The 27,510-nt window shown below is 41.9% G+C and overlaps 1 protein-coding gene across 1 annotated transcript; it reads left to right on the forward strand.

The window, feature by feature from the left end:
• Positions 1 to 6,292: 6,292 nt before the first annotated feature.
• Positions 6,293 to 13,301, forward strand: LOC311063000 (D(2) dopamine receptor-like; the record flags this gene model as incomplete). The annotated part of the gene is made up of 3 exons (XM_084082217.1): positions 6,293 to 7,070; positions 7,576 to 7,955; positions 13,146 to 13,301. The coding sequence occupies 3 exons, from the start codon at positions 6,293 to 6,295 to the stop codon at positions 13,299 to 13,301; spliced, it is 1,314 nt and encodes a 437-aa protein (XP_083938343.1).
• Positions 13,302 to 27,510: the final 14,209 nt, after the last annotated feature.

Here is a 27,510-nt window from a genome sequence, read left to right on the forward strand (position 1 = left end):
CAACACAATGAGTAGGGCACAACAGGGAATCGAACCCCATCCCAGTAAAACCAGGAGCTCCATGCCTGTGCCTTTGTTTTGTGTTTTTTTTTTTTTTACGCGAACGACGCGGCGCAAATGAAACGCGACGCAAAACCCCTAGCAGCAGCAAAAGGAATAAAAACATGGTTCTTACCTTGAACACCAATCTTCACTGCATAGAGGCAGCTCTTCACTGCAGCAGCAGCATAAGAGTTCTTACCTTGAACACCAATCTTCACTGCAAAGAAGCAGCTCTTCGCTGAACAAGCAGCATAGTTCCTACCTTATGTCTTCTTCTGGTGAATTTTCTTCTTCGACTTTATATCCTGAAAAGACAGAGGCAAAAAAAAGTGTTCAGTTGTGTAGGCCTACATGACCATGGTCACATTTAGGAAAACATGTATGCACCCTTGTGGATGTAGCTTTGCCAGCCCCATCCACACTTCTAATTACCAGAGGTGGAAAAATAGCTAAAATGTTACTAAGTAAAAGTATCACCAAATTGTAACCAAATGGACCCTTACTGGTCTAACTCTGATAGTGTACACATTGTAACCAAATGGACCCTTGCATTGGTTCACTGGTCTAAAAGGAATCAAATGGACCCCAACAGGTCCATTTGGTTCCAGTTGTACACTGTCAGAGTTGAAATGTAAACGTTTAAGAACCATTGGTTTAGATGACACTATAAACCATTGGAACAGAGTGTAGATTGAAAGAGTTTTCCTTCACTCTGTTATGAAATACAATGCCTCACTTTGTCCATTTCAATGTCACTAATTAACAGACTAGTTCTCCAAACTGAATTATTTTAAACAAAGCTGTTAAAAGTTGGTGGTTAATAATAATCTTTAGTTACCTGCTTGCCAGTGTGAAGGGCTGGAGTTCCATCTGAACTGAACCAAACGGACACCTGGAGTCTGCCTCACACCTGAGCTCTATTTATACCCAATTAATCACTGCTCACCACGCCTAGAGCCCGCCCCCCTATATAGCTCACTGTGTTAATGTGCTCTCTACACGGTCCAAAGGTCCAAATAAGCATTTTGAAGAATTTTTGGGAAAAACCTGTTGAACACAACTATGGGGTCCCCCTGACAAAGCATCTTCTTCAGATAGGGGTCCAGAACCCGGCAAAATACACATTAATTTGGGTGTCCTTGACATGAAAATGTTATAGAACCACTAGTCTGGTAGGAAGGGGGGGGGGGGGGGGGGTCACATGCCCCCAAAGATATATATTTCTAACCTACCTTTTTAGAATCCTTAAGGTGTCTAGTTAATGAATTTTGATGTTCCCAGAGACAGTTATTGTCCATATGTTTTTTTTTTTTACCATATGTTGTGTCCATCCTGGATTTTCGGCTGTGAAAAATAAAAACTTCAAATCAGCTCCTGAACTATACATAATACATCCGACAGAAACGATTCACCCCATTTTATTTTCGTCTTTTCATGACAAATAGATTGATATGTAGATGCCATAGTTCCATCATGTTTAGTGCATAAAAACCCAAATCAACACAAAGAAATGTTAAAATTCGCCTAAACAAGATCACAACAACTCCTCCCCCATGCACCCTATTGATATATTTTTTCTAACATTTGCATTTTTACAATCTTCAAGATGTGTAGTAAACAAATGTTGTTGTTCCCCACTTGAAATATTGTGGGTTGGATGTTTATTCTGGCATATTGGATGCTATAGTGAATTTCCACAAATGCAAAAAAGAGAATGTAAAATCTACATAAGGTCTTAACTATACATTATTCTGAGACAAATGTCCCATTTTCTGTTTCATTTTCGCATGAGGCATTGAGGGAGATGGCTAGTGACATAACAGGAACATTTATGGAACATTAACACTAAAGGAAATGCTAAAATGTGGGCAAATCAATAGGCAGAATTGGGCCAGAGGACCTTTACCTACTAGAGAGACAGTGTAGTGTCTCAGTAAACTATAGGATCATAGAATACAGAGAGACAGTGTAGAGTCTCAGTAAACTATAGGATCATAGAATACAGAGCGACAGTGAAATCATGTCTCAGTAAACTATAGGATCATAGATGTCACGGTCCGCTCCTCGGGCCGTGTCTGGCCGCGTACTCTGTCATGTTTATTTGGACCTTTTGCCCTAAGAGTGTACAAATGGAACCAAATGGACCCGTTAGAGTCCATTTGGTTCCATTTGTACACTCTCAGAGTTACAAACCCATAACGGCCCATCATTTGGTCCCGAACTATGGCATGGCCAGACTAATATCACTAGTGTAGTCCAAGGGGCAGACTAATGTCTCCAAGGGGCAAATAAAAAAATGCCTCTGGTGATAAACCCGCCCCACATTTGCATACTGGGCCCTGATTGGTCCCTCACAACTTCGGAGGGAGAGAAATCCAATCTCTATTGAGAGGGGCCAGACGTAATCTGCCAAGGGCATTTTGTTTTTTTTGCAATGGCACTATGGCAGATTCGTCTGGAACCAGGCTATAACTACCCATCATTTAGTTGTGGACCCCCTGGAACTCCCTCAAGGACCCCTGGGGGTCACCGGACCCCACTTTGAGAACCAATGATTTATGACATCAGAGATCTTCATACATATATTTTGTGTGCGTATTTATGGATTTATGTATTTATGGGAAACCGCTGATCCGGCCGATTCCCCACCAGGCAACGCACTTCTTTGGCTCCTTTGGGGTACACGTGCCAGGTTTGGTTCTCGCAATACACGGGTAGTTATGTCAGTTATTATGCAATACTGTACCTGTTTCACCCGTTGTCAGTGTACTTAGGGAAACACATTGATTAACATTGCACTTGGAGGCCCGTCTATGACGTCAGCTCAAGCACTGATCAAGTGAATGGGGAAGCCATATGTTTAAAGGGACGGCCCTGTTGAGAGCACGAGCTGAGCTGTGATTGTTACGTAAAAGCATGGCTGATTAGAAACACTTATTCAATGGCTGATTAGAAACACTTATTCAATGGGCAGTCTGACAGACAGCTGATTACAGCTGGGGTGTGTACAGTAGGCTATGACTCCCATGTCCTACGTAAACTAACGCCATCCATGCTGACGAACTGACGAAAACGAAATAAAAACGAAATAAAAACTACGCTACGATGACTAAAACTAAGACTAAATATATTGACATTTTAGTCAACAAATAAAAACTAGATTAAAATGTTAGGGAGGCACTAGTGGAGAAGAGATCCAGTAGAACTAAAAGACAAGTCATTTTATGTTTGGTTTGCGCTTGGGTGTTGCGTTCTGAAAATAGCAGATCTACAAGCTCACTACGTGTCGCGCTGCGACGCGTTGTGAGCTTGTAGATTGGCTATTTTCAGCATGCAACCAAGTTTAAAATCAGCCATTACGACGCCATCAAGGCACCGCCAAAATACATTTTAGTCGACTAAATCAACTGTACATTTAGTCGACTATATCTTATGATATTTAGTCGACTAAAATTAGACAAAAACTAAAACATTTCAGATGACTAAAATATGACTAAAACTACATGGAATTGTATTCAAAAGACTATGACTAAATCAAAATTTGCAGTCAAAATCAACACTGGCCATGCCTCATTTCTTAACCACCTGAACTCTTGCCATGATGAGGGCCACTCACTCCCTCTCGCGCTATCAGCCATATATATTTTTGGCACGCTCTATAGAGCGTGCCAACGCGGCTTCACCACGGGGGGCATTGGCATTGGGCGTGGCATTGGGCAATGTTAAGTCAACCTGGTTTTTACCCCTCAAAGATGTCCACCGCTACCAAAAGACACTTGTTGACGCCCCCTTCAGGATTTTTGGCACGCTCTATAGGCAGTGGTGGAAAGTAACTAAGTACATTTACTAGGTGCATAATGATGAGTAGCCTTTCAACTTTTGGTACTTTAAGTATTGTGATACCAATTTTTGCCCTTTTACTCAAGTAGGCGTACATTTTGAATTTTGGACTTTTAATTGTAACAGAGTATTTCTATATAGCCTATTGATCAATAGCAGTATTGATACTTTTACCTAAGCAAAACATTTGAGTACTTTTTCCGCCACTGTGATGTGTTCAGTGCAGGATACCAGCGCTTACAGTCTAGTCTTATTATAGCCTGGTCCTTGAAATGAAAAACTTAACACTGTGTGTGTGTCTGCACAAACTAAAAGCCACAGCACCTGCTATGACCAGCGCCAAAAAAAAAGACCTCGGCTTTCCAACAAGCTCTTCAGCGAGCCAGGCTTCAACCAAGGTCACACTTTAATAACAACACTTGACACATTGCTAATTACGGTCTAATCAACCCGTTTCTTTGCCCAATCAGCACAACACACTCATACCCTTTGACGCATGACATCCTTGAGTCAATTATTTCTATAGGCACAGTTATCAGATCATTTTGCTGTGGCGCTGTGACGCGTTGGTAGTTTCTTCCTTTTTTTAGCAAGCGAAAATTCGACTTGTAGACTAGACCAGGGGTCTTCAACGTTTTCAGGCCAAGGACCCCCTAGATGAGAGAGAGATGAAGCAGGGACCCCCTCTAAAAATTAATATAAAATCACACCCAGTGTGAAGTGGGCGGTGTGATCACAGTGATGGAAGTTCACTTCAAGAAAAGTAATATTTCTGAAGTGTGTGGTGATATCTATAGTTATTAATTTCATCATGCGTCTTGTTAGCTAATCACAGTACTGGGTTAAGGGTGTGAATAGAGGTGTACAATGGTTGGTCCACAATGGGTGATTCACTTAAAAAAAATCATAAATGTGTTTTTTTTTTAAGTGAATAGTCCTATTTATAGGGCTATGCACATGTGTCATGTGTTTCACTAGCCAATCACAGTCCTGAATAGAGTCAGCCAATAAGGTCAGCCAATCATATTACAGCTAGTGGTCATCACAGTGATGGAAGCTCACTTAAAGAAAAGTATAGACTTGCATTGAATGTGTAGGGGTTAGGGTGCACAATGGTGGCCAATCACGGTGCAGGGTTAGGGGGGTACAATGGTGGATAGTATAGATTTGCATTGAATTATGTAGGGGTTAGGGGTGTACAAATTGTGTTTCAGATTAAACTGTTGTTTATTTGGTCTGCTCTTTTTTCCCTCTCCACCAAACACCTCTTTGCCCATAATAGCCGATCTACAAGCTCACAATGCCTCGCAGCGTGAGGCAATTGTGAGCTTGTAGATCTGCTATTTTTTGGCTAAAGTTCTCCTCAGCATAGGGATGCTAGGGTTCAAGTGGTTAAGGTAAAAACAAATATCATATCACACAAAGATTTGGCGGACCCCTGTAGTAACTCTGAGGACCCCCTAGGGGCCCCAGACCCCCTGTTGAAGACCCCTGGACTAGACCTCAAGTGACAGTTATTGTGCTGTAACTTGTGCTATAATAGCAGACATGATTAGCTCGTCTTTCCTACATCAGACAAGACTACGAATTTAACACAGTAGCCTAATAGGCAATACAGTGTCTTTTGGCTGATACAGGGTCACTTTAATTTGACTGACTGAATGAATGCATGCATTCTTCTATGCGCACAGCAGTGGTGGAAAAAGTACTCCAACTTTTTTTTACTTAAGTAAAAGTAACAATACCACAATACAACACAATATTTTTTACTCTGTTACAAGTAAAAATTCGATATTCAAAATGTACTTGAGTAAAGGTATAAAAGTATTGGCATCAATGTACTTAAAGTACCAAAAGTAAAAGTACTCATTATGCAGAAATGTCCCATAGAAATTTGAAAATAGCATATCTACAAGCTCACAACGCATCATGATGTGAGGCATTGTGAGCTTGTAGATCGGCAATTTTCAAATGGGCTGAAGAGGTTAACGTATGTTTTGTAATAATAATACAAATCTGCAAAGTAACTAAAGTATTCAAATAATTGTAGAGGAGTAAAACTAAGTACAGTAGCCTACAATATTTGCCTCTGAGATATAGTGGAGTAGCTTATAAAAGTAAACGTATAGAACATTGGAAATACTCCAGTAAGTAAAAATACCTAAAAAAGTACAGTACTTGAGTAAATGTAAATGTACTTTACACCTATGATGCGCACAGACCCGATTCCGAATGACGTCGGCTTCATATCCCAGCGACGCAGAGACGTCCGCGATAATAGTTAATGAAACTTATGTACACACAGTACACAGTTACTAAAGAACTCGGCTGCTGCTCGGTAAATGACCAGCTGCTCCCGTGGGAGGAAGGAGGAGAGACGGTAACACAAAAACACGGCTGAGAGATCATGATGGATCCGGATACTTTTTGGAACGAAACGGCTGCCGCGCGCGGCGACGAGGCGGCAGACGACGCGACCACGGACGCGATATTCCTCGCGTTCAACTGCGCGATCCTGAGTTTAACCCTGGTCCTGGGTTTACCCGGGAACCTGCTGGTGTGCTGGGTGGTGTACCGGACCAAGAGCCTGCAGAACTCCAACAACGCGCTGCTGGTCAGCCTGGCCGCCAGTGACCTGTTGAAGTGCTCCGTGGACACGCCGCTGTTGCTCTTCTCTCTCCTGCGCTACGGCCAGGAGGGCTCGGTGTCGCCCGCCCTGTGCGCCCTGCAGCAGTTCATCTACGCGCTGTGCAGCTGCGTCCAGCTGCTCACGCTGGTCGGCATCAGCGTGGAGCGCTTCCAGGCCATCGCCCACCCGTTCATGCAGACCGAGCGACGCAGGGCGAGGATCCGCCTGTGGATCCTCTCCATCTGGGCGTGCGGGCTCGTCCTGGCCGTGGTCTCGCTGACCCTCTCCAAACAGGCCGTGTTTTACATGCTCTGCCGTCGGCTGGTGTGGGGCCAGTTTCGCGACGAGTCTCACGCCGATTACACGGACCCGTTCGGGGCTTACGTGCTGGTGCCGGTGTGGGGCTGCTCCCTGACCATGATCATCGTCCATTACCTGAGGATATTCTGCATCGTGAGGCAGCACAGCAAGAAGGTGTTCGACAGCGGGATCCAGCTGAGGCCGACGGTGGTGGGACACGTGTGGAGCTGGCTCAGCCTCACAGCCGGTGGTGGAAAAAGTACTATTTCTTTTTTTAACTTAAGTTAAGTATCAATACTGCAATGTAGAAGTAGGCTATACTCTGCATGTCTGGAATTCAAAATGTACTTGAGTAAAAGTACAAAAGTATTGGTATCAAAATGTACTTAAAGAACCAAAAGTAAAAGTAGGCTTACTCATTATGCAGACTGCCCCATTTAAAGTTTTCAAAATGTATAAAAAATCTTTTGAAAATAGCTGATCTACAAGCTCACAACGCGTCACTTTGCAAGGCATTGTGAGCTTGTAGATCTGAAGTTGTGTATGTTTTGTATAAATAACCAAAATCTACAAAGTAACTATAACGTTTTCAAATTGTTGTAGTGCAGTAAAAGTTAACATTTTGCCTCTGAGATGTAGTGGAGTAGTAAGTAAAAGTACAGACAATTGGAAATACTTCAGTAAAGTAAAAAATACCTCAAAATTGTACTTAAGTACAGTACTTGAGTGAATGTACTTAGTTACTCTACACCACTGCCTCACAGCTTCAGGACCGAGGACAGTTCCAGCAGCTTCAGCACCCCGGACAGCTCCCGCCGATTCTTCTCTCCCCCCCGCCGCCGCCGCCGTGGGCTCGTCCAGCGGGCAGCAGTGCCCGGTCATCACCGTGGCAGAAGCGGCCAGTCCTCCTTCCAGGGAGAAGAACCGATCATCTCTAAAAAGATCCGCCACGGTGGTATCACGTCCGGAGATCGTGGGGGCGGTGTGTCTCTTGACCCCCCACGCGAGGGAACGGGGAAAGAAACGCATGGAGGGGAAGTTGGCCAAGCGTTTCGGGTACATCATCATCGCGTTCACGCTCTTCTGGATGCCCATGGTGGTGACTCTGCTGATCAACATCATCTCAGGGCACGGGCCTGACTTGGTGAGTTATTGCACTATATAGCAGCATGCCAATATAATAATCACCTAATCAAAGCAATGTACTATTATCATAATCTTTGTTGCTATGCAGAAGAAACGTTACTTTTCATGAAATGGGGAAAAGAAACCTGTGTTCAAATGGATCCAATGTAGTTATTTAGTCACAAAAATAGCAGATCTACAGGAGCTTGTAGATCTGCTGTTTTCGCTACTTTTGGGGCGACACTGCTGTATGACAAAGTAGGGCATTAAAAAAACACGTTGAAATACGGAGCTCGACATCAAAGATATAATGAATTTTATAACATATCCTAGTGGTTCTCAGCCTGAACCCCAGGTGGGCCCCCACATGATTGTTGGGGGGTCCCCAGTGAAATGACAATTTAAGGACTTATAAGACATTTTTAATACCCACAAAAAATAAGAAAAAATAAAGAGAGAAAAGAAAAAGAAAATGTAGTGCTTTTGCTGAAGTGACAGTCTTCCCTCACCAAATGTAAATGTATAGAATTGACATTGTGTCAACAAATCTCATCATGTCCATGTAAACTTTTGATATAGGCCGTGTGGTGACCCTCCAAGAAGTGCCTAGAAAATGAATTTCGTTCCCATGTCTTGGATCTACTTTTTCAATGCATTTTTGCATAGACAATACCCTTGTGGACTTTGGGTTAAAATACCTCCGCACAAAATTCTGCAGTATTTTTTCACAAGCCAGAAATGTATATTAAAGGGATATTTCACTTTCAAAAAAACTTTTGGTCATTTTATGGTCTACTCAGGCCCTTGTGAACCCCCCAGACAGTTTTTAAGTTGCTTGATTCAGTATTTAGATATTTGATATTCATTTTATCAGCCACGCCCCCTTCCTATACAAACCCATTGTAACTTCAAACTCAATTTTAAACCCGTTTAACCATCAAAAACACCCGTCCTTGGTTCTGGTGACTCACCCTGCCCTCCTAATGCATGAGAGGGCCGTGTTTTTTTGGTAACTTTTTTCATTTATTTTTAATATTTTTTTTTGAAAAATGAAAAAATTAAATACAAAAAAAAAATTTTTAAAAATAAATGAAAAAAGTTATCAAAAAAACACGGCCCTCTCATGCATTAGGAGGGCAGGGTGAGTCACCAGAACCAAGGACGGGTGTTTTTGATGGTTAAACGGGTTAAAAATAGAGTTTGAAGTTACAATGGGTTTGTATAGGAAGGGGGCGTGGCTGGCAAAATGAATATCAAATATCTAAATACTGAATCAAGCAACTTAAAAACTGTCTGGGGGGTTCACAAAAGCCTGAGTAGACCATAAAATGACCAAAAGTTTTTTTGAAAGTGAAATATCCCTTTAAAGTGAATAACCAAAAAACGAAAATCTTGTGCTGCTATTTTTGCTTGTAAAATATTGAAAACTGATTTTGGCAACACAAAATCTTTCTCAAATGTCATAAATACATGTACCTAACATCTGAAACAAGTATTGGTGCCTCATGTTTGAATTTTGATCATGAAATGTAGAAAGAAAACGCTTCTACTGAAGTGATTGGTGCCCAGCACAATGAAACATATACATAGCACATTTAGCTAAAAGCTTATATTTCATACATAGAAAATGTCATAACCTACTGTGTACTGAAAGGTAGGAGAAAAAAAGCAGCACTAATGGCTGAAAATCAGCCCTCTAGATTGGAATAATGCCAAAAATGGACTACAGTAAAATAAAAACACTAAAGCTCCAAATTATTACAACATATGGTATGAAATATTTATTAAAATACCAAAGTGTGTCACAGCATGTGTCAGTGGTACATCAACCCTCCCACCCACCCCCCAGATCAGGCCTTCTGTGTCACTCACAGGTATGAACTGCACTGTCAACCAACAATGAGAAATGTTGGTTGACAGTGCAACGGCAGCTAAATAGTATACAAATATGACAAAATATGAAAGTGCAGACTGAATCTCCTGTGGATGACCACTGATCACACCATTGATGGATTTGGGGCACCAACTTGACTCAATGAGTATGTCTTGCAGCCCTGCATCACCAAACCTTTTTCCTAAAATACCTAGGAAGGACATGTATGTATGTTCAGAGATGTTGCACTTGGTAGGGCAGTGAAAAACCAGCTGGGGGAAAATTCAAGGGTCAACCTCCGCTTCAATTTATCCTGCCTGCAACATAAAATGTTAGGGAAAGATGAGCACAAGTGTATCAATAAAGACGTATTAACAATGATCGCCAATTTAGTTTAAATATACTCTCATAGATGTTTTTTGTGAGGGAATACATCTATAATATACTTTTCAGCAAAAAGGTTTTTGTTTTGTTTCCCAGAACTGTCAGAGACACACATAGTATTTGATTTACCTGTAGTTTGAAGCATCAAGATCCTCATGCTTCTTCACTGTGAACATCCTTCGTAGCTGGTTTATTTTCAGCACCTCTTGGTCAACTATAAGCCATGGCAGATGACTCTCACAGAAGATCTTGTAGCGGTCAGTGAAGGGTGGTTCATTTACTTACACAAACACACACACACACACACACACACACACACACACACACACACACACACACACACACACACACACACACACACACACACACACACACACACACTCTAACCATTTATTTATGTTCACATAAAGGAGAAACATACAGGGACACAAATATTATACTGTAGGTGCAGTAAGGTTACATTCACATAATCCTGGCATATGACTTCGCGATACAATAAACATGTCACTCAGTACTCTATGGGTATAAGTAACACCGTCTCCGCCATATATGGCGGCTGCCAATTACAGCACAATACTTTGCCAACCTTTTTGCCTCCTTTTTGGGCATCCAAAGTTGTTGAAACCCTCTAACAGCCAGTATGTGGGTATGTCCTATAGGCTGCCAAATATAAAAACAAATAGTCTGCACCTAATAGCCCAGCTCTGAGATGGTATGTAGGAGTGGTTGGTATTTAATGACCTTTGTCATAAAGGCTTCCTCTAGGCTAGAGTCAAAGGTGCAGGCTATCTAATACTTAAATGACACACGAATGTTTAAAATACAGTAATAGCACCCATACAATCATAAAATGACAAATCAATATTTGACAGTCCAATATTGACATGCATGTTTTGTTTACAATCTCTTACTTGGCCATATTGCCAATTAGCTTATGGGCTTTATCAGCACTGGTGAGATGCAGTGGTGGACATTCACTTGAGTACTGTACGTTTTTTTAGTACCTGTACTTTCAGTGGTGTAAAGTAACTAAGTACATTTACTCAAGTAGGCTACTGTACTCAAGTAGAATTTTGAGGTACAGTAGTTTTACTTTCACAACCCGACGTGTGAGCTTGTAGATATGCTAATTTCAATTTTTTTTTCATGTGATAACATAAAAAATGATTTCAGTCTCATGTTAAAATGTGTCTCCCCCCAAATAAATCTATTGAAAATAGCAGATCTACAAGCTCACAACGCGTTGTGATGTGTTGTGAGCTTGTAGATCTGCTATTTTCAATGCTTTTATCTAATAATAACACAATAAATTATTTCAGTCTCATGTTAAAATGTGGCTCACCTGCTGACGTTTCTGTTTGAGAGAGTTGATCCTTCTGCCGTTTTCCTCTCACATTAATCACATTAATGTATTTTAGTCAATAAAACGCTGGTAGAATGTTGCGTGAAACCCAGCTTCCTCAGGAGGCTTGTAAGAACCCATATCCACACAATGTTGATGTCTATAAGTAACGTTGATGCACTTTCTAGTAGCCCTGAAACATTCAACCAGTCCAGGTGTTTGCACTTTCTCCATTAACGGCCCGTACATCTACATAAACGTTCATATTTCAGATTTAAAATGCTTACCCATGGCCATGGATGTTACAATTATGTACGGGCCCAGAGAAGTACCTGTATCTTCCGTATTGTTCAATAAAAAGCCTGTTAATCCGATCGGTAGCCATTTCACCATATCCTTTCAACCATGCGACCCTATCGGATGGGAGGTGTATTGCATTCTGATACATTATACATCTATGAGAAAATGGTCACCGATCGGTTAAGAATACTCTTTATTGAACAACAACGGAATATACGGGTATTTCTGTGGGACCATATAGAATTGTAACATCAATGGCCATGCGGTAAGCACTTTATATTTGAAATCTGAACGTTTATGTAGATGTACGGGCCGTAAATGGAAAAGTGCAAACACCTGGTTGAAGTTCGGTCGGGACAGACGACCGTCGTGTATCCATGGCTTGTTGTTCATGTGTCCCATCTTGTCCGTGTAAATTCCTGAACCTCTTCTTTCTGGTCAGACATAAGATTCATATAGCATCGTTTCGAGTCCTTTTGACGTGCTTTTGAAGGATATTTTCTTTGTTTTCATGTATTTTCTTCGGACGTTACCGTTGCTATGGCCGTTGTTGCAGGAAGTGGTGAGGCGGAAGAGGCAACTCCATTGGTTGTAACGGGAATCACGTGTCAAAAACCGCACCACTCCTTTGAATGTATTACTGCGCTGCTAAGAGAATAGTACCGACTTTTAAACTCTAATTATAAAAATACTGCGCCGAATCAGATGTCGGTAGTTTTTTTTCTTACTACCAATAGATCTTTTTTAAGAAGCAGAGATTATTTAGATCCACTTGATGGGAACGAAACTGAAGGAAAAGGAGCTAGACAATATGGCCTAATATGACAATTGTGAGTCACAAAGAACTGTACCAGGCATCATGCAACTAATGGGAATACTTAGTGCCCGCCCCAACAGAAAAACATTTCAAATTATTTCATTTTATATAAACTTTTTTTTTTGTACTCTCAGTCACTCTCAAAACCCAATTCTACAATCAATCATAGTAATAAACCTGAAGACCTCCCACAGGGGAAAGTTCAATATCGCTAGTTACCTTTCCTTTTTTTATGTTACTGCATCAAAAGTAATCAACAAATGATACAATAAAAACTGGTCAAACATTGAAAATAGCCGATCTACAAGCTCACAATGCGAAACACAATTGAATACCTCACTCCTACATTCCAAGTGTCAGGGTGGGGGGGTCCCCAGTTCAATTATGATTATTTGGGTTGGGGGGGGGGGGGGTGGTCACGGCCTGAAAAGGTTGAGAACAACTGTCCTATAACATATCCCCCTCCTGTTCCCTCTGCACTGTGTTGCCACAGTTCTTCATGGAGCTGGAGACGTCAGCGATGGTCCTAACCTGCGTGCCAGCCGCGGTGGACCCCCTCATCTACACCATGGTCACTCGACAGTTCCGCTCCGAGTTCAGTAAGATCCTGTCCTCCACCCCGGGGTGTCCACTGAGACTGAAGGGCTGAGAAGATGGCAGCCAGCAAATACTTGAGGCCAACTGCTTGAGCCCGAGTCAGACTTCATCGTACGACGATGTCGAGTGGCGAAAAATACACCATCTACAAGATCACAACAACGTGTAGCGGGTGCGACACATCAGCTTGATGTGTGTGACACCGTCGTATGACAGGACATTAGGCACCAGCTTGTCGGAATACAACGCTCGCCCCAAAACACGCTCGCCCCGGTTCAAATCCGGCGACCTCGGAACGGTCGCCACCAGGTATTCCTATAAACGTAACCTCAGTAAAACTATGCCTAAACCTAACCTTATTCCTAAACGTATAACCTCAGTAAAACTATGCCTAAACCTAACCTTATTCCTAAACGTATAACCTCAGTAAAACTATGTCTAAACCTAACCTTATTCCTAAACTTAACCTCAGTAAAACAAGTGAACCAGGAGACCTGGTACTGCCAGACCCCTAGTAGTTGAGATCTGGATGGCTTCGCATGACGTGTGTGCAGAGGAAAAGAGGGACAGACCGACCGACCGACCGACCGACCGACCGACAAAGCCTCATGTAGGCCGACCCCCTGGGTCTGGCAACTATGCCTAAACCTAACCTTATTCCTCATCTTAACCTCAGTAAAACTATGCCTAAACCTAACCTAATTACTAACCTTAACCTCACTAAAATAACTACAAGAACCGCTCAGGGCGAGCGGTCCGTGGAAAAAATGGGGGCGAGCGCATTTCGGGGCGAGTCTTCCAGTTGACCACTCTTACTCTTTAGGATGATGACTGCTCTTTTGATAATTGTAAGGACTGTACGCACGCACGCACGCACGCACGCACGCACGCACGCACGCACGCACGCACGCACGCACGCACGCACGCACGCACGCACGCACGCACGCACGCACGCACGCACGCACGCACGCACGCACACACACACACACACACACACACACACACACACACACACACACACACACACACACACACACACACACACACACACACACACACACACACACACACAGAGAGAGAGAGACAGACTCGGAAGCATTTGGAAAGTAGAGCCCACAGGTTTTGGATTTGTGGCAGATATAGATGTTTTTTTATCAGGCGTTTCACAGTCGGGACACAAGACAAGGTCATAAATAATATCCAACACCTGATGAGACACGCACAGCAGTAGTCTCAACGACGACAGAAGGCAGAGGAAGGGAAAGCAAAAAGAGTGAAAGAGAAACTGACTGCTCGCGTGCGGAGGGGAAAAAGACAATCAAAGAGCGTGAACAACAAAGAGAGAAAGAGAGACAGACCCAACACAATCACAGACCTGTTTTAGTCACCTGTAAGGAAAACACAATCATTTGACACTTTTGCGCAGACTTGTCGACGTAGTCACCTGAATCGTGTCTCACACAATCCGACCTCCATCTCGAAACAGTACATCTAGGAATGAATCAGATATCGTTCTTTTGACAAAATCTAAAAAAAAAAGATAAATAAAAAGTAAGACCCCACAACAAAACGGTGAACCTCGTCTCCGCCACTATTTACATCATATCCTTGCTACAGCATTAGCACGTCCAACAGATTTAAAAGCCTATTATGTGTCAGACGATGCTGTGAATATGAAGTCAATATGTGAGCAACCCCCCTTCGTTTCAAGTTCACAGAAAACTCTACCCTGTCTGTCTGTGCTTGTTTTCTTTTATTACCCGAGGTGAATTTGCCTACAGTTTCAACTAAACACTAATACTGGGTCTATAGGCATCTGTTGTCACTTTATACAGTACTAAATTACCAGTGTCATAGTGCTAGGTCACTACTAGTAATACCATAGGAGGTAACAACCTCCTGATCCAACTCAATGTTGAACATTTTTGGCTTTTTTATATTTTATTTTATTATTGTGGGGGTCTGGTACAATACCCTGAATCAGCAAGAACTACTTCACAAAATAATAGGATAATTAGACCCCAGGGTCCCGTGTCCTGTCTGTGTACACTAAAGCAGGGGTCTTCAACAATTTTGAAGTCCAAGGACCCCTTAGCTGAGAGAGGGATGAAGCAGGGACCCCCCACTACATATTTTATAAAATTGTGTTGCAGATTTAACTCTTTCATAGATAACTCCATAGACTCGTTTGATAGCACTATTATGTTGGATTCATGTTAATGTTTCAGACATTTAACCACTTAAAAGCATCAATAATTAGTAAACTTGACATTTCACTCCGTACTTGTTTCCCTCCCCACCAAACATCTTGGTCAAAAATAGCCGAACTACAAGCTCACAGCTTGTAGATCTGCTATTTTTGGCTAAGGTTCTCCTCAGAATAGGAATGCTTGGGTTCAAGTGGTTAATGTAAAAAAAAACATCCTATCACACCAAGATTTGGCGGCCCCCACCATTATGTAGTAACTCTGAGGACCCCCTAGGGGTTCCTGGACCCCCTGTTGAAGACCCCTGCTCTAAAGAAATATGTAATTTCTATATGGATGATGGAGCAAGGACTGGCAACCCACTTTTTCTTTGTTGCTGAGGTTGCCCCACCTTGCTGTAGTGATACCCTGGTCTCGTTCACTTGAGTCACACAAGTCTAAATGCTGTTTCTGGAGCTGCTGAACTGATGATCGTGACAGAATGGTAAACAAGACCAATTGAGAGGAACATAAACATTAAATGTCATTAATTATAGGTGGGTGCTATAGTCACTTAAACCTAGAGTCCCCCAGGGGTCTATACTTGGTCCCGTCACCTTTTTTCCCTCTATACAAAATCACTGCGCCTGAAAATAGCCGATCTCTCGTAGATCTGATATTTTCAGGCGTTTGCTTTATTTTCACTGAACGATCACCCATTATGACATGACCCAGAATAGGGATGCTAGGGTTAAGTGGCCAGATGCCTATAGCATCCCAGATCTTAGTGGTCTGTCTTAGATCAGTTGGTTCTCAACCTGTGGGTGGGTCGTAGCTTGTAGATCTGCTATTTTATAAAAATCGTGAAAGTTTGTGCAAATCTTTTAATATATATATATATAACACTTTTAACTCAAATCTTTGCATCTGGGGGTCCCTGGAACTAAATATTTTGAGATGGGGTCCGCGGCCAAATACATATAATTTTGGGGGTCCTTGACATTAAAAAGTTTGAGAACCACTGATATTAGAAACATTACGTTTTTCAGAAAACTGTTAGGATTTAGAAAACACTTGTAGAATCGGCCTCTCAGGTCTTAATGGGTTACAGAAAAAATACCATCGCATTTGTTTCACATACATGTCTTCATATTGTTATTATCAATACAACGTTCTGGACAATTATTTGGGGGCCGACTTGCAGTTTCCTCCCGGCCCACAGGTTGGTAAAAAAGCTGATCTATAGAGTAATGGATGGCTTCTGTACGGTGTCCTCTCCTCCATGTCCTTTTGCTGACACGGAGGACGGACGTCCCCGCTTCAAGTTCTCCAGAGAGTCAAACGAAAACTAAAAAGTAAAACCCAAGAGCGATAAATTCCTTGAAAACCACAGAGTGGGACAAAAAAGTACATACATCAAGTTTCCTCTAATCACAAAGAGTACACATACTTTAAAAAAAAGAAAAGGAAAGAAAAATGCCCGAGTTGTAAGAGAGAAACGTTGAACACTAAAACGACTACTGAAAGCATACTGCTGTTCCAGTGGTGGAAAGTAACTAAGTACATTTACTTAAGTACAATTTTGAGGTATTTGTACTTTACTTGAGTATTTCCAATACTTTTTTACTACTCCACTACATCTCAGAGGCAAATATTGTACTTTTACTACAATTATTTGAAAACTTTAGTTACTAGTTACTTTTCAGATATAAATTATGATATTATGAAACATACATTAACCACTTTAGCCCTATTTTATACATTGGCTATTTGAAATAGCCGATCTACAAGCTCACAACGCGTCGCATCGCGACGCGTTGTGAGCTTGTAGATCTGCTATTTTCAAACATTTTAGTACTTTTACTTTTGGTACTTTAAGTACATTTTGATGCCAATACTTTTGTACTTGTAACAGAGTATTTCTATACTGCAGTATTGGTACTTTTACTTAAGTAAAGAACTTTTACTGTACTTTTTCCACCACTGTGCTGTTCACACAGGAGGGGGGGAGGGGGGATTACAACAGGACAACAACGAGAGAGCGAGAGAGGTAGAGAGAGAAAGGTAGAGAAAAAGAGAGAGAGAGAGGAGGAGACAGAAGAAAGAGGACAGCATCACTGGTTCTGCCCGACGATGGCCAAATATTACAAAATATTCTATTAACAATATTCACAAAAGAACCCAGAGGCTCAGAACAGATCCGTGTCAGAAATTCTCAGCAAATTGCCTTGTGAAAAATGTACCTCATTTGGTCTGTCTGTTCTGTTTGTTTGTTTGTTTGTTTGTTAGACAAGTGAGTTATTTTGAGTTCTGTTGAGCTATAAGAGGGAACAGAGAAGAGAAGGGAAGGGTAATTAAGCATTTGAAGAGAAAAAAAAAGAAAATACAAACAAATGGTTCTCTTTTTTACCCAAACAAAACAGGCACATATTGTGTAAAAAGGCTCTGCTATAGCTGAGAATTTTGGACAGAAATGTGTACGGTGAACCCTTCAGAGTGGCAGCTAGTCAATATACTGTATACAAGCCATAGAGACTTCCAGAAGAATTCAAACAGGTTTCTGATTTACACACGCACACACACACGCACACGCACACACACGCACACACACACACACACACACACACACACACACACACACACACACACACACACACACACACACACACACACACACACACACACACACACACACACACACACTCGCTCGCACGCACGCACACACGTCCTACCGATAAGCACAAAATTCAACACACACATTCCAATACACACACACACACACACACACACACACACACACACACACACACACACACACACACACACACACACACACACATTCACAAATATCAAACTCACTAGATACAGACACCTTCTTTAAAAGAATAATATTGCACCTGAAAAGGAATAAGTGGTATACTGATGAATAGGTAAAACGGACCAAAATGACACAAAAACAATAACATAAGGGCAAATCACCTCATTGCAAAAATATTTATGCAATGACTCATTGCAAAAAAATATACTTTTTGATAATTCAATCAGTCGTCTCTCTCACGTTTTTGATCCATTTCTTTTCATTTAAATCACCGTCTGAAAAGATGGTACAGGACAAACTGAACTTCAAATCATAGAAAGGTGCACTGTGCACAGTGACGTATTGAAGCCCTGTTATACTTGGTTTGCGCATGGTGTCGCGCGCCGTCAATAGCCGATCTACAAGCTGGCGCCGCGCCATGACGCGAGCTTGTAGATCGGCTATTTCCTGGTGCGCGACGCTGAACGCACGAACCAAGTATAGATCAAGGATTAACTTTTACTCTGGTATGAGGTCTCTCTGGTGCTTTGGAAATGCACTGTCACACACACACACACACACACGCCCTCCATCTAAAATGACACGCACGCACGCTTGCACATCACACACACATACGCACGCACGCACACGCACACATACGCACAGACTGTTATCTAAAAGCCCTCCTCTGTCTGTACAGTGAGTCCATGTCGTTACAGTACATGTCCAGCAGAGGGCAGGCTCCACCGTGGCCTGACTGGGACTCTTTTAAAAAGCCTTCCACCGACTTCACTGTCGTTCCCCAGTCCGTCCCTCCCTCCGTCCGTCCGTCCGTCCGTCCGTCCTGTCCTTCACAAAGAGTCTTTATCCTTCGTTCTTGGTCCTTTCTTTTTTTCCCTTGATGTCGTCGTCCTGCCTGCGCCGCAGGCCTCACAGTGCCGACACCTTCACAATGTTCTGAGGGGCGGGGCAGGGGGCGGGGTGCGGATGGTGGTGGGCGTCGCCCTCCGGGGTGGTGGCCGGCGGCGTGGGGATGCTGATGATGGCCGTGGTGATCTGACCGCCGCCCTGGCAGTTGTGTGGTGTGCCGTCGTCCATGCGACTGTTGAGACTGGAGCGACTGCGAGGGAGAGAGAGAGAGAGAGAGAGAGAGAGAGAGAGAGAGAGAGAGAGAGAGAGAGAGAGAGAAAGAGACAGACAGACAGACAGACAGACAGACAGACAGACAGACAGAGACATATGAGTCAAGACATTTCTTCTTAACGAACACATACAGTGTCAAATCTTGACTATTAAGTTAACTCTGAGAGGGAGTACAAATGTAACCAAATGAACCTGTGTGCCCCTTTGAGACTGGAGAGAGAGAGACATAGAGAGTCAAGACATTTCTACTTAAGTCAAACCCCTCAATAAACAACACAGTGTTAAAACTTGAGTATATTAAGTTGACTCTGAGGAAGTGCAAATGTAACCAAATGGACCCCTTAAAGTCTGGCATGTTTAGCCCAAGGTCTATGAATCACCGTATATGTGACATTTTTATTTTATGTTCTGATTTGTTTCATAAAAGCCCTCTGGGCTTCCCTTCTCTCCCTCCCAGCACTGTTTATCACTATCCACTGTGGATTTAGTGTACATATGTTCATGTACGCTTTGACTACATTTATTTGTATACATAAATTCATACACCATGCAAATCCCAGGCAGTCCAAGTGCAGAGAACCAAGTAAGACCCTAAATATTCTTTGGTTTTTAGTTCTTTATTCCTAATCTCTGTATGTGACTACCTGTACCTGTACTCCATCCTATTAGTGATTGTTTTTTCATTTGATTGTAAGTGTAGATGTATCACTTTACCACTATCTGTATCTGTCCTTTGTTTCATATTGCTGCTATGACAACTGTATATCCCTCACAGGATATTACTACCTGCCTAATTACAGTAGACAGGTAGTTACAGCATGTATGTAGGTAGGTAGGTAGGTATGAAGGGAGGTTGGTAGGTTGGTCAGACCAGGGTTGAGCTGTAGGGGGTACGGGGGGGTACGGCGTACCCTTAATTCTGAGACTGTGGGGGCTGGACTCGCGAGCACAAACCTCAGCCGCCCGCGAGAAGTCAATCATTAACACAACAACGCACCTTCAGGGGCGAGCCGTTTTTAACACCTTAAACAATGGCCTCAACCTGGCTGCTTTGCATAACAAGAGCTGGTAGCCTACCAGACACTCACAAATGTATCCTTATCTATAGCTCTGGTCCATAGCGTTAGAAGGAGTTCTCCTTAACGCTATGGTACTTTAGATTCTTTCCCCTCGTACCGCGGTAGCGCAGCCTCTCGTCTGTAGTAAAATTAAAAAAAACGCTTTTGGTACTCACCAAAACAAAGACGGTTTAATGGAGTTGAAAGCCTATTCTATTAAGTGGGAACACTCTGAGCCCCCACCTCACGTATAAAATACACTTTTTGGCCAGAAAAGAAAATATTTCACCGGAAGGAAGAATCTGGTCAATAGGAAAATTCCATTGACCACATCTGTAGAGGGCACTGTGGAGTAACCAAAAACAGGTTTTAATTCCGGTGAAATATTTTCTTTTCTGTCCAAAAAGTGTATTTAAGACGTGAGGTGGGGGCTCACAGTGTTCCCATTTAGTAAAGTAGGCTTTCAACTCCATAAAACCGTCTTTGTTTTGGTGAGTAGCAAAAGGGTATTTTTTTATTTTTTTAAACTTGTTTTAAAAAACACTGTTTTGAAAGCAATGTAAGTCTTAAAAAAAAGTAATTCAAGTAAAGACAAGTTGACTGATTATTTTAAGCACTTATGTGTGGGTGAATCTATGTAAAGGGCATTTATATAAAACTAAAAGGAAAATAAAATAATCAATTAATTGAAACAAAAATAAAAACAACAAATTAACAATGCAACAAAATAATAAGAAATATAAATACATTAATAATCACATGTTGAATACAGTATTTCAACTAGTACTGAGCTGAGTGGCTATGTGCACATGCTTGCGCACGCACGTGCCGTCATAAAATAGAGTACCCATAGTTCAAAAATCCACAGCTCACCACTGGGTCAGACCGACCGGTCGGTCTATAGTATAGACTCTATACCAGTTGTTCTCAAACTTTTTAATGTCAAGGACCCCCAAAATGTATATGTATTTGGCCGCGGACCCCCATCTCAAATATTTAGTGCCAGGGACCCCCAGAAGCAAAGATTTGAGTTACAAATGTTCGCTTAAAAAATATATTCAAAGGTTTGCACAAATTTTCACGATTTTTCAAAAATAGCAGATCTACAAGCTCATAGCGCGGCACACGATATCTAAAACCAATATTAAACGACATGTTACCTGGCGCTGAGTGGTTGGATGTGGATGGTGCTGAGCTCCTGTAAGCCGTGTGGGTGTGCGTGCATGTACGTGGGCGGGCCGCTGGCGTTGGCTAAGTGGGAGTGGTGCTTCTTGCCGCGGCGGGTGCAGCAGGTCCCCGTCACGCCGTCCTGACTGGAGAGGGAGGGGCTTCGGGTGGACGGGTAGTTGTGCAGTGAGGCCTCTAGGTAGCTCTGTTTGTAGCAACTCTCGTCCACAAATTCATGGTTCTGTACGCGGGAACACACACACACAGTCGCACACGCACGCGAGCACACACGCACGCACGCACGCACGCACGCACGCACGCACGCACGCACGCACACACACACACACACACACACACACACACACACACACACACACACACACACACACACACACACACACACACACACACACACACACACACACACACACACACACACACACACACACACACAAACACAAGAAAACATGTGAAATATTTATTTTTGTTTCTGAGTATTAACTCGTTCACTGCCTGAATTATTTCTGGCCGCGTTTGCACACTGCCAAGATTTTTCATTGAAAAAAAAAGTACTCAGGAGCCAAGATACAGCATTTTTAAGTTTTAAGTTAACAAGGAAGTGGATGGGAGTCTAGATCTTCGAAAAATCATATCTCCTTGGTCTTTGGGTCAAATGAAAAAAAAAAAAAAAGATTAAAAAAAAATCGTTCTAGACAGGGAATGAGGCATTAATCTAATAAAACATTTTTCTTTTCTGTTTTCTAAAAAGTGAATGTGATATTGTTTATTGAGGTTTTTGGTGTTGTATAATCCCGCACCGCACACACACAGACACACAGATGCTGGGATGTAGGAAACTTCGAGAGATATACAAAGAGTCACAAACTGAAGTCATAAGCTTCAGCCTATACCTTTTGTATAATATGGTTTCTTTTTTTCATTTCTGTATTACCCTATGGAATTGTAAATATTATGTTACTACACAAATGACCATAATAAACTAAGCAACATTTCTACATCCTGGGTCTATAATAAAGTCCCGAGAATGTAGACATCCAGTTTTGTATGGGTGTGTGTGGTTGCATGTATGTGTGTATGTGTCTTATTCTTATGTTGTGTAGTAAAAGTCCCTCGAAATTGTACTTGAGTAAGCTAAATGTACTTAGTGTAGTTACTTTGCACACATTGTGTGTGTGCGTCTGTCTGTGTGCGTGTGTGTGTGTGTGTGTGTGTGTGTGTGTGTGTGTGTGTGTGTGTGTGTGTGTGTGCGTGCGTGCGTGCGTGCGTGCGTGCGTGCGTGCGTGCGTGCGTGCGTGCGTGCGCATGCGTGTATTACTCTCTGTGTGTGTAAGGTAACATTTACATAATAGTATGCTCTGATTTGTGACAGACTGAAATGGACAGTTCTTTCACTTTCTCCCAGTTCAGCATAGTTCGCCAGATGAACTGGCCTATGGAAATCACATGCCCTTGGGGCCTATACATATGCATTATGCTACAGTGGACTGCCCTGCACACGGTTGATGTTTATTTTAATACATAGCTGTCAATTAGCATCACCTCGTGAGCCACAGCTCTTGAATGTATGGCAGATGCGCCGTATAGCATAATTTATCATTTTTATGTTTTACACGATGCATGCTGGATTTCTAAATAATTGCATTAAACATGACACACAACAGAGATATTATTATTATTGCATGGTTAATCAGAAAATAAGTTATTCTAGCGTTGTGTGTAAAGTAATATAATATAAAACATACATTTATATTCCTATATTCAGGCTGCAACTATCGATTCATCTATCACATGCTTTTTTGATTAATCGAATAATCAAACGTGCTATAATTTTCTAATTTTTATATATCAATGAATGGATTAATCAGTTAAGCCCAATTGCATACTTTGTTACACAACGATTGCGTGCAAAAATAGTGAAAATAGCAGATCTATAAGCTCAAAAACATGTTTTTGAGATGTTTTGAATATTTTAAAGGCATTGTAGGGAACATTAAGCCTAAATTTAAAAAAAAATTACATATATATTTTTTGCATTTTTTCCCCTCTATCAGCCACTATATAATGATGCTGGGGTGTTTTGAAACACAGTACTCTTTCTGAAAACCCTATTTTCCCTCATTGTTATTGTTTGTGCAGTTCGTTTTCCGGCCACCAGGTTTTGATGCCTCCATAGACTTCCATAGACTTCCTTACGTACCGGACAAATATAACAACAACAACAACAATAGGGAAAATAGGGTTTTCAGAAAGAGGCCTGTGTTTCAGTGCAGGAAAACACCCCAGCATCATTATATAGTGGCTGATAGAGGGGAAAAAATGCAAAAAATATATATATAAATATTTTTTAAATTTAGGCTTAATGTTCCCTACAATGCCTTTAACCTATAATGACACGCTCAAAATAGGGAACAGTGATTAATCGATTGTTGTGTCACATCGTCCATAATCGGTTATCTTTCATGACCGATTAGTTCGATTCACTGCTGCGCATGAAAACTGTGAAAACTATAACTTTTCGGGATTTAAATTCAAAAGTAGCAGATCTACAAGCTTGAAACGTGGCGCGAAGCGACACGTTTCGAGCTTGTAGATCTGCTACTTTTGTCAACTTGATGCTTTTGTGTGACACTGTAGTATGATCAAGTAGGGCATTCATTTATGAAAAAACACATAAAGTTAAAATATATGGAGAGAGAGAGAGAGAGAGAGAGAGAGAGAGAGAGAGAGAGAGAGAGAGAGAGAGAGACTACATGTGTGCATGTGTTGTGTCTGTTCCTCACAGTGGTTTTCTCCAGACAGTGCAGCAGATGGTGGTGTTGGCTCTCCAATAGGGAGGTCGACTTGCTTAGCCTCTGTTCCTCCTCAATGCAAGTCTGTAACAGCACACACAGACACACACACACACACACACACACACACACACACACACACACACACAGAGAGTCAGGCATATATGCAGAAACCTGTAAATATGCACATAAACGTCTGAATGTGAAGGTGTATGTTTCTATAGGTAGACGGGTGCGGTGTGGCTGACAGCCGCCTCACTTCCTGATGAGAGGAAGGTTGATCTTGTGAGGAAGGAGACAGACAATAATAGTTTACTACATACAGCTAAATTAGCTTGGCCGATATATCAGTACAAACTGATATCGAATAAAGTTCGGTTTATGTGCATTTTATATTGTACTTGTTTGCTTGTTCATTATATAATCAAAGTTAAATGTTCTTTTCATATATTGAAATTGATTGAAGTTGAAAATAATATGTTATTATTAGGAGTTTCTCTTTATTGGTTTGCTTAAAAGTTTCTCAATTTTGTTTTTTTAATCAAATGTTAGGTTTTGAAATTGATTTCACTTCTTGACAAAATCAGTTAAAACATTGATCATCGGTGGACTAGCACTCTCCAAAATTGGGATCGGCATGGGACCCAAAAACCTGGCATCGGTCGTGGGCTCTAGGTTTGACTAGTTGTTATCGTTCAGTAACGTTCTGCTGGGCCAGCAGGGCAGGGCCACAGGCAGACATATTGGACATTAAGCATATTCTGACCCCCGAAAAGCCACGTCTGAAAAGATCAGCGGAGCCGGGCGCATCGATCAGTTCACGGCAGAAGGGAGAATTGCGACACAGCCCAGTTCACACAGAAAGATACACAACGGTGATATGAAAAGTATCCATCGTGACATGTCGTCCCCCCCCAAATAAACTATTTGTCAACCCAGGCACAATAGATAGTTAAGGTCGTACTGTGTAACTTTTTTCCATTAAACAAAAACATATTTCACTGGTATATGTTTGAGGCGTCGAATGAATGTGACACGGTATGAGTTTCAATTATTACGTATTGACAGGGATGGGATATATTTAACACATTGACTGGTAATCGCGTAGATCTACGCGAACCTATTCAAAGCCGCAGCGTGCCAGTCGCGTAGATCTACGCCAACTGTTTACAAATTGAAATCCCATGTTAAATCGAAAAAGTGCACTTTCCGGATTTTTTTTTTTTACCCCTTCCGGTTCCGGGGGCCGACCGGAAACGAAATAAAACTGGTTCCGTTTTTTTCGCTCGCATCCGTTTCCTGTCTAGGAATCAACTTTGAAGTCGATTATCTCCCTTGTGGTTTTTCTCTCCGCATCCACCGGTCTAACGTTATAGACCGAGCGACCATTCGAGCAGAACGTGATGACGCAGGTTGCTTGTTTTTCCATAGACGCCAGGTTCTATGGAAGAAACAAGCAACCTGCGTCATCTCGTTCTGAGCGTACGGTGGCTCGTTCGCGACATTCAGTGCATGTTTGAGTATTATGACACTCAACAATGAGCAGGAGTAGAGAAAAAACGAACTTTGCATCTGTTATATTAGGCGAATTTCAGCCTTCCACGGGCTCCCATTATGCCAACGGAGGGGGTCGTTAGACTGGACGAAGGGGACTCTCTGGGAATAACTCAACGTCCCTTTCAATGTTGGTGAGTGATTAGTGACACATCAAAGATAACACTTAAAATGTTCGGATGTCTCCTTTAAAGGGATAGTTCACCCCCAAAATGACTTTTTTTCTATCGATTAGTCACCCTATGGAGACTTGAATTCATGGATATTTTTTTGTTTTCGTCTCATTCCTTTCTCATTCTCAAGCCAATAATTTGATGACCGGCAGCGGTTCTGGTGGGAGACACAAAGAGTCTCCTCTGTGTCTCCTACCGGAACCGCTGCCTACCGTACAGGTCCGCTGGTCATCAAATTATTGGCTTAGGAATGCAACAAAAAAACGAAAGATATCCATGAATTTAAGTCTCCATGGTGTGACTAATCGATAGAAAAAAAGTCATTTTTTTGGGTGAACTATCCCTTTAACCACAGCGTCCTATTCTGGCATGTTATGATAGGTGAAAATTTAGCAAAAATAGGCGAACATTCTGAAGTATATAGGGCTCACGCATTGCGACGCGTTGTGAGCTTGTAGATCTGCTATTTTCAAAGGATTTTTGTACGTTTTATACATTTCAACACTTGTGAAATGGGACCTTCTGCATAATAACAATACTTTCGGTACTTTAGCTACATTTTGATGCCAATACTTTTGTACTTTTAGTAAATTTGTAATACCGTACTTGTACTTGCGCACAGACTATATCTACAATAGGATATTGACACTTTTACTTTAAGTAAAAAACTGTGAGTACTTCTTCCATCACTGAACAATAACGATAAAACTTCAAGTAATGAAAATAAGAAAAAATAAAAGGAAAAAACCTTAACCAGTGTATATATAAGTACCAAACCAAACACACTGAATAAGAACGCACACTAAATAGAAATCTTCTGAGTGTACATAGTTCTTTTGCAACCCGTTGCAGAGAGCATCACTGTGGCTGTCAGAGGTGCAAAGCACTGCTCCAGATTCGCAGGCTTTCAATGGGTTGCATCAGTCAGCGCAAACACTTTGCCATCATTGCCCTGTAGACTTTGTGTATGAGCTGTTTATCCCACTAAGACCGGGAATGAATCTGTGTCATTTTTGAGTGGTGCCAGCCACTCCTACGCTTGACCGTGAGTGTGGGTCCGTCCGTCCATCCGTCCGTCCGTTTGAGCATGGCCTTAACAGCTGCAGCTGATTGCAACACAAGGATGCAACCAGTTACACTAATTCAAAGGCACCACTCTCTTCACATTGGGTGTGATTTTTTTGGGTGTGATTTGTGCAAATCTTTGAATAATAGAAATATGTACATTTTAACTAAAATCTTTGCTTCTGGGGGGTCCCTGGAACAACATATTTTGAGATGGCGGTCCGTGGAGAAATACATATAATTTTGGGAGGCCCTTGACATGAATTATTTTAGAGAACCACTGATATTATAGCAACATAAGTAAAACA

Source organism: Gymnoscopelus microlampas, assembly GCF_963454915.1.
Source record: "Gymnoscopelus microlampas genome assembly, chromosome: 16".
Classification (NCBI taxonomy): Eukaryota; Metazoa; Chordata; class Actinopteri; order Myctophiformes; family Myctophidae; genus Gymnoscopelus; species Gymnoscopelus microlampas.